The sequence below is a fragment of the Chiloscyllium plagiosum genome, unplaced genomic scaffold, assembly GCF_037043375.1.
Source record: "Chiloscyllium plagiosum isolate Xiang-an unplaced genomic scaffold, Cpla_swu_hap1 HiC_scaffold_31, whole genome shotgun sequence".
Lineage (NCBI taxonomy): Eukaryota > Metazoa > Chordata > Chondrichthyes > Orectolobiformes > Hemiscylliidae > Chiloscyllium > Chiloscyllium plagiosum.
In genome coordinates this window covers 39,625,182-39,633,975 of record NW_028270169.1, presented here as the reverse complement: position 1 = coordinate 39,633,975, position 8,794 = coordinate 39,625,182, and the positions used below count along the sequence as shown (strand labels likewise).

Below are 8,794 nucleotides of genomic sequence, written 5' to 3'. Positions count from 1 at the left end.
TGGTAGCAATCATCATTGCAGAGCTTAAGCAGTGAAGAGGAATTCTAAAAATAAAATGTTTAGTCAGTTGTCTTGGCACCAATATCAAATTACCAAGAATCTCAAGCATGAGCACTGACCAGGGCTGCTGAAACTCCTGTGTAGGCGTGTCTATGTAAATACATTGATTTCAGTCAGTATAAAATGTAGAGGTTGCAACGCTGAGTTTACTCTGCGCAGTTTGAGCCAGGATGGCGACCAAAGCAGGTGAGTCCAAATTTCAATGCTTTCTGCAAAACAAAAACATGCTCAAAACAGAATTTATTTTGTTTCCAGCTTTCTCTTCTCCCAAAATTCTGGTTTTTGTAGGGTTCATCTCTGCAAATTGAGTGCTCCTCAGTACTTAACTCAAAGGGTCATTTCTTCCATGTCAGTTGATGAATTAATTGGTACCTCAGTCTATTTGATTGTACGTGTCATCAGTCGATAATCATCCCAACATCGCTGAATGTAACCATTTTGAAGAACAACAACAAGCAGGAGACGTAGCTGGCAAGTGGAGCTGTAAATGGATCTAAATGTTATTAAGATTATTAATGTCACAATCAGTTGCCCCTGCACATGTGATCCAACTGGTAAGTTCAAATGTCATCAAGGATGGAAATGGAAAGGACTTAGGTTTCCACACTAACTGACCTGTTGGACCCTTTCCTCCAGGCTCGGATAAGATGACCAGTTGAGTTAGATGATAAGCTTGAAAGGCACCTGTGAGTGATACATTTTCACGAGAGCAGAAAGGGAAGGAAGCAGTGTAAACGTAAAGGACACCGTATTGGTATTTCAAATCTCACAAAGTGTAAAAAGATGTGAACTGGGAAATTGCTATCACTGTATCACAGAATGAAACTGCCTATGACCAAAGAAAGTTCTTCTAATCATCTGTGTTTAGAATGTAAAGATTGTTTAAGTTAAAAACATTGGCTAAACAATGTGAAATTTAACATATAATTCTATGAACCTATTATTTAAACTGCAATTCTCTCAGGTTGCCTTATGTCTACCTTCATTGCTTTGCTCATTGCTCCTTTCTTATTCCATTCTTTCTGCCTGCCTTGCTTTCTCTCTTTCAGATATACAGTATTTCCTTCACTTTCACATTTAGGGCTTTTTGCACCCAGGCACAAGTTTGAATCTGTGAGAGGAGTTATGTTTCGGAAACCTGGAAGACCAGGTTTCTGAAAAGCCATGAAAGCTTGGCTCCGGGTCCTGTTTTAATTTGTTTCTTCAGATTTTGTCACAGCAGCCTGATTGGCTGCTGAATTCCTCCTTCCAGTCAAACGGGTAAGTGTATCAGTAGTATGTAGGTAGAGATTGAAGGGAATGGAGATAGAACAAGATCGAAGGTGGTTGTGGGGGAAGGAAATGTTGGGGAAGACATCATTGGATGTACACGGGGATCATAGGCAGAAGAGATCACAGAGAGATGGAAGGTCTTGGAGGAGATCACAATTGGGCAGATTGTGGGGTGGGGGTTGGGTTGGAGTTTACAGGGCAGCCTAGGATCGCAACAAAAATAGGGGTAGCTGATAGGGTCTCTTCAAACTACTATACCAATAAATATGAACATAATCTCAAATTCACTCTCCTATGTGCACCCCTTAGCTTTAGACTCCTTTATAATTTACGATTCTGTCCGACTAGGATATATACTGAATATATTCAATAATTCATCCCTCAGAGCTGTCCAGATAGAAACTTCTAGGATTCACAATATCCTGAGAACAAATTCCTCAACATTTCTGCTTTAAAGGAACAATGAGCAACTTTGAAATTAGGCCGTCCAGTTCTAGATTTGACCAACAGAGGATATATCTTTTCAGCATCAATTCTATCAAGCTTCCTCAGAATCTGAAATGCAAATGAGTTCTTTCATTAAAAAAAATAAAAAATACTTTCATAAGTACTCTAGGTGCTGTCTTACAATCATGACCATCATATTCCACTTCTATATTTCACCCCATTTGGAATGAAGGGCAACATTAATTTAGTTTCCTAATTATTTACTGAACCTGCATAAATAACTTATGTTACAAATACATAGTCATCCAGATCACTTAGCACTGCAGCATTCTGTGATAATTGTCTATTTAAATAAAATTTTCATCTCCCATTCTTCCCACTTGTCATTTTTCCTATATTCTGCTCCACTTACCAAATTGTTGGCGCTTGCTTCACATAACCATATCACTTTGGAAACTCTTTGAGCTGAATGTTCTGATACCAACTCAGCTGTTGCATTTAATGAACTTATGCATATGTGGCAAATACTTAAAGTGTCAAAAACTTGAGCCTGTTGTATAATATTTACTCATCTACCAATAAGCAAGGACAGAAAACAACAGGACCCTAATGATCTAACAATTGATGGATGCAGATTTTTTTAACTGGAAATCCAGGTTACACCAGACACGACTAAGTATGGTATTCACTACGTGAATATTCTTTTGAAAGGATTTTAAGTTGGCAAATCAGTCTGATTGATGGGCTAGTATGAACATAGCAGTTAAGATTAGAATTAGGACATTCAACCCAAAAGCCTTCTCTGCCATTTGATAAGATCATTGCTGATCTGAATATAGCCTCAAATTAGCTGTCTACTCTAGAACACTTTTACTCACTTGTCAACCCTGAATATATCTCACTCAGTCTTAAGATGAATGTTCTAATACAGAAACCCTACAGAGCAAGCCACAGTTGGGGGAATGTAGCCTATAGCTGCTCAAGAGACCTTTAGGGGAGTCAATCTCCAATCTAAGTGAGTCTGACATCCAAACCTGCAGACACGTTTTGGAAGCCCTATTGGGGTGAGTGGAGTTTGTTCTAGATACAAAAATATTGCAGGCCAATGTGGAGCACTCCTCCTGGGCCATAAGCCAGTGCTGGAAAGGCATTCCCCCAGAGCTGTCTTTCCCTCCTATGAACTGTTGGGATCCTGAGAAACATGGGTAGTTAAGTGTGTTAGTAAAGTTAAATATAATGCTCATGCCCTTATTATAATAATTAAATATTCACCTGCTTTCAGAAGCAAGTTAGTTGGCTGCACCTTTACTATCTTCCATTAAAGTTGAAAAGGGGCAGATGAGAAGGGTCATGTTTGCAATTTCAAAAATATTTATCTCACTAGACTCATACCTACAGGAGGTGAAAGTTCACCTCATACTCTCCCTAGTACATACTGTCTGGCTTTCTCTCTGACCCTTGAGGAGTGTCTTACCCTCTTGGCCTGTTACACTTTCATATTCTTTGTGACTCCTGTAATGTTTGTCTCACTCCCATGCTCTATCTTGACTTTCTCACTCTAACCTTTGCCCTATTGGCATCCTTTCCTGTTTCTTGCGTTATGCCTCTCATAAAAGTTTGCATTGTCACCCCCTTGACTCTCACCTGATTCTTACACTTTGTGTCTTAATTTTGATTTTGCAACTGTCTCATAATTTTTAATGCTGTTTGTTTTATAAACCTTAGGTTCTGTCTTGACTGCAGTCATTTTTTTAGCACTGAGTGCTGCAAACTGTGAAGAAGAAATCGGGAACATGCATATGTTAGATTTACATGAAAGAACCACAAGAAGTTTTGGAAAAAAACCCTTATCAGGTTAGTATAGGGGATTCTGCTTTGTCTTTGTGGTCAATATTTTTTCTTAGGGACCCTGTCATAAGCTCTGTTAAAAGCTTTTTTACGCAATAGACTTAAGCTCTCTCTCCCTGGCACCAATCAAAGCTGATATCAGTGTGTTTGACACATTAATGTCACATCTGACTTTGATATGAAATTGTAATCCTATATTCCTAGATTGTCTCAGTAACATCGCCTGATTTGATCTCTGTCTCCACTGCTCTGCTGCTGAAACCCTTATTCGTGTCTTTATTACCCTAGATTTGATGGTTGTAATGCACTCCTTACTGCTGTATCCACCATAAACTGGAGGTTATCCAAAACTCTACTTGCCCTGTCTTAACATGCACCAAGTTTTGATTTTAAAATTTGCATCAATGTTCCCCTTGATTTGGACTCTTGGGCAGCCTTTGTTTTAACAGTGCCAAGATCTGGAATTCCCCTCTCTACAGCTGCCTGCCTCATCTTCCTCCTTTGAGACACACCTCCTCCACATTTGGTTTTTATCTTCTGTCCTGCTTTGTCTTTTTTTCTCCTTCCTACATTCTGCCTGTCATCTCCAGCTTCACACTTGTATGCATTCCCCTACTCTCTTTCTTACCTCTCTCCTTGAGTCACTTTCTTCGTGACTCCCAGCAACTTACTTCACCCATTCCTTCTGTCCCTTTCCTTTATCCCATCCACATTTTGTCCTTTTCTCTCTTGATAGCTTCCTTCTTTTATCTCCATCTCTCATCCTCTTTCCTCATCTCTTCCTGCTTTCATCCACTTTCCTTTGCCGCGACCTTCTATATGCTAGTTTTCTTCAAATCTCATCTCATGATTAAATCAATAAAACAATCTTCCATATTGCAGGTTATCCCACGGATTGCAGCAAAGTCAGGGGTAAAAGTGGAGTTTACATTATCCAACCCACCGGTTCCATTCCAATTGTTGTCTATTGCAACATGAGGACAGACGGTGGTGGATGGACTGTGATTCAAAAGAATAACTTTCCTTCTAAAATTACCTGGACAGAATACTGGACAGCTTACAAGTATGGTTTTGGCAACGTCCTTCAGGATCACTGGTTAGGAAATGAATATATATATGACATCACAAGTCAGGGAACCTACAAAGTAAAATTCCTGCTGTTAAGCAAGCACAACAAGAGCAGTTTTGCTGAATACGATCTATTCTCTATAGGGAATGAAACAAGTGGTTACAGGCTGCATCTAGGTGGATACATGGGAAATGCAGGCAATTCAATGGTGTCAACTTCGAGCAGTGTTGTACATGATAACATGAAGTTTTCAACATTTGACCGAGACCAGGATAGGTCACGTTTAAACTGTGCACAAATTAATAGAGGAGCCTTCTGGTATAATAACTGTCGCTGGGTTAACTTGAATACACGTAATATGTATTGGAATGGTTTCTGCAATGGGTGCCGGTCTTCTGAGATTCTCATCAAACCTAATGATGTGTGTAGCCGGACATATTTACACAAGTAGATTAAAGCTTACACACTCCTGGTGATCCTTCAGCTTGGGATAGGTGTTTCTTGTGGATTGGGATTGATCTATATTCGCTTTTGGGGAGCTGAGTTTCTGTGTGAAATGCCAAATTTACAGTAAAGTGAAGCTAAACTTGTGAAATGGTACCTGGCTGTAACTATATTACTTAAAAGTCTAGAAATCCTCACAAACAAATACGCCTAAGGTCACCCTCAAGTTTCAACCAATCTCGATCCATATTTTGAGATGCAGAGATGCCGGTGTTGCGCTGGGGTAGACAACCACGACACCTGGTTTTAGTCCAAGAGCTCTTCACCTGAAGAAGGAGCACCACAAGAAGAAAGCTTGTGATTTCAAATAAGCTTGTTGGACTAAAACCTGGTGTTGTATATCTTCTGACATATTCTGAGAAGTTACAGATTCTTTTACAGCATTTATAACAGTTGTCAAAAGTTTTAACACATTCAAAATGCACTGTTACTTTGTGACTGTTTATTTTTGTCACCATAAAGGAAAGGGATAAGAATCTGGATTGAAATATACAATAATATGCAAAAATGTAAAGAGCTACATACCTATTTACAAAACTGTATTTCATTCTGTTTAAAAATGATTAAAATGATTCTAATTATAAAATCTACTTAAATTTTTGCTGATAGTTTGAATGCAATTTTCTATGGGACTGGAATACAAACAAGGATTAACTGCTGTTAAAACCGAGTCATTAAAACAGTGTGTTCTTTATTGATGACATTAAATTGATAATCTCTCTCAAAGAATACATAGAATAGCTGATGTCAGGAATGGAAACACATCACATTCACAGATGTGGGACTTTTGAGATTCCCATCATGTGCAATGTCCCAGATGGACACCACTCAATTCTATTCAGTTACACAGATTTATTTATACAACCCAAATTACAGCACACCAAAATCTGTTGAACAATGTGAAAATAATAGAAAAGGAGCTAGAGGTATAAGAAATGTCTCATGATTTGCAATAAGCTGCTCTTTAATGGAGGTCACGGGAGGCTCTCAATGGAAAGAGAATACTTTCTTTCATTCTCACTTCCTGGGGATGAGCGTGCAAAGCAAGCATCAGTGTCTACACATTGCAGCCTTTTCCAATACCATAGGATGTCACTGACTGTAGGCACCAGCAAATATATTATTTTTATTTCAAAAATATACTACATTCATAAAAAGATCTCCTGTATATACACATCGTCACAAAAGCAGATTGGGTCTATACTACTGCATATCATGTAAATAAACAAAGCATTGGACTTTGACTCTATCCAATAAACTAAAGACCTCTCTTGCACATATAATAATAATATTAATATTTACATATATTTTGAAGATCTGGACCCCCGGGGTGGGAGTGGGGGGGTTCTCTCTGGTCCGTGATCAGTCAATAAGCACTCACAATCAATCAGTCTGGTTCTTTAAGACTTCACACTTTATTTCTCATACAGCCAGGCACAGATCGTCCAGAAACACAGAGATTAAACACTTTCGTGTTCCTCAGAGGAGCTGCGCACATGGCTTAAAACAAAGACATTTTTATACTTTTCTTAAAGATGCCATTTTGTCATATTATTTGCATTGAGTAGCCATTTTGTTGCCACTTAAGTTAGTAAGAGCATGTGTTAAGTGGTTGTTCCTGACAACTAGTTACCTCAGCCTGTATTCAGGTTTCAGATCTTCATCCCCCCTCTTTGGTCATCCCATAACTACACCATAGGATGGGAGAGCATAGATTAGATCAGTCCAATCAAATGGATGTTAGAGATTGCCATACCTTCTCCTCCTCCTCTGAGGAAGAAGCAGAGATTTGCAACCGCATCTCATCTTCATTTGGACGGAGAAGAAGCATTTTCTGGGGGGGAGCCGATGTTGTCAAAAGAAGTCATTAGCTTGGCAATAATACATTTAACAATAGCAATTTCAGCAAACAGACAAATTAAAATAATTGCATATACATGGCCAGATTTATCAACCAGTTGTACCATGAGCCAAAACCCCAATCTCCCCATCCAGTACCTTCTGTCATTTGGTTGACAAAGATGCAGATATCATCTACATGCTTGGTAATATTCTCAATGAGATCAGTAACCCCCATCATACACTTGCTTTTAATTATGGCTAACACCCCACCCTCTTTGGCGAGTAGGTTTTGTTGGGAGAATAGACGTAATTCTGAAAGCATATCCTTCAGGCCTGTTTTAGTGACTTCCCTGAACATATGGGTAGTCCATGGCTACAAAGTATGGTTGGCCTGAGCGCTTAGGGTGAATGCTGTTCAGTAAAAAGAGGTGGGTCTTTCGGTAAGAGATGTGGTTATTGTCCCAGACTGGTTCCTTCCTTCGACAACTGGGAGGATGGAGGTGCCATTGGGGGTCTCATCGTGAAGGTGGGTGCCATTACCCATACAACAAAGAGCCTGAATACCAGCAATTACAGAGACACACTCCTCCAGTAGGCACGAGGACTCAGAGGGTAGCAGTAGCGGTTGGTACATTTGATCAAAACATGTCGAATAGTCTTATTCACATTCACGTAAATGCACCCCCATCCCTTACCGTTGTCACAATTTGGATAGGCTACCCCGGACTTATTAGAGGAAGTCCACAAGCAACCAGCTGGTGGGGATAAGTAATAGTCAAGAGAAACATTATGTCCGGTAAACACCTTAGAAACATTCCATACTCCTTCGTTGGGATTTGGAAAGGGGGCAAAAAGTCCTTTGCTGATGTGAGGGCGTAACAGACCACTTCCTCTCGGCCAAATATTTTGTTGTGACTTTGAAGAAACGGATTGTTAGTGAAAGCTAACACTTCCCCCTTTTCTCTTTTGCGGCGTGCAGATTTAGACCTCTTTAGGTAGGGGCAAGGCTTGCCAGGGCTGGCCATAGCACAACTGAAATCAAACTGGCATCGAACACCTTGACAGGGTAAAGACCATTAAGACTTGTACTGTAAACGAACTGTCCGATCTTCTTGATGAGTTGACCATTGCAAGTCATTCTTGATATCGTTCCGTGCATCGAAAGTATCAGTCTCTTGGCACACGAGGACATCTTTTCGGCATAAATGGTACACAGTCTCTGGCTGATCAGGATCACACAGATAAACAGGAAGAGGCCCTTCTTGAGCACTAATGCCAATGACGAAGAGTCTAGTTAACAGGGTAAGTTTAATCTTCATCATCTCCCCGCCTTGCAAGGGGCTCTTTCGATGACCTTGCAATGATGGAGGTGCCCAGTGACCTTATCAGCAGTAGGGGTGGTGTGAAGAACCTGGAAGGGCTGCTCCCATTGAGGTTGGAGGCCGCGGCGTGTCCATTGTAATAGAGTATAAACCATTTCCTCCTTGCCCAAGTATATACAAAAATGCACATAACTAAAATAGGCCGCAGCAAAGAAGGAACACAAACTTGTCCAGCAGGGGTCACCCACATTTTAGTTTGAGTATCGAGGGAGAAGCCTATTTGAAGCCATAGTTTGTGCTCTTCAGCAGGGGCCTTCCCCTGTAATTTCTGTACCTATCCCAATATTCTCTCTATCCGGGTTTTGCTGGGGACCCAATGGAACCAGAAGTTTGGGGTGTGAGGCTGCCAGCTTGGCAGCTGCATCTACCT

At 40.3% G+C, this 8,794-nt stretch overlaps 1 protein-coding gene across 2 annotated transcripts; it reads left to right on the top strand.

The window, feature by feature from the left end:
* The first annotated feature begins 215 nt into the window (after positions 1 to 215).
* Positions 216 to 5,477, top strand: LOC148141895 (fibrinogen-like protein 1-like protein). Of its 2 annotated transcripts, none has more exons than XM_087977454.1 (3): positions 216 to 246; positions 3,505 to 3,633; positions 4,510 to 5,477. In XM_087977454.1, exons 1-3 carry the CDS (start codon positions 231 to 233, stop codon positions 5,145 to 5,147), a joined length of 783 nt encoding a protein of 260 aa, XP_087833580.1. In that variant the 5' UTR covers positions 216 to 230; the 3' UTR covers positions 5,148 to 5,477. The 2 variants fall into 2 exon arrangements, with proteins under 2 accessions (XP_087833580.1, XP_087833578.1); XM_087977452.1 differs by lacking the exon at positions 216 to 246 and adding an exon at positions 533 to 614.
* Positions 5,478 to 8,794: the final 3,317 nt, after the last annotated feature.

Excerpts from the sequence above, each read along its gene's own strand:
- LOC148141895 (XM_087977452.1), top strand. The coding sequence starts at position 548 with ATGGATCTAAATGTTATTAAGATTATTAATGTCACAATCAGTTGCCCC. Across the intron at positions 615-3,504 it reads CTGCACATGTGATCCAACTG|GTTCTGTCTTGACTGCAGTC; the intron begins GTAAGTTCAAAT and ends TATAAACCTTAG. Across the intron at positions 3,634-4,509 it reads TGGAAAAAAACCCTTATCAG|GTTATCCCACGGATTGCAGC; the intron begins GTTAGTATAGGG and ends TCCATATTGCAG.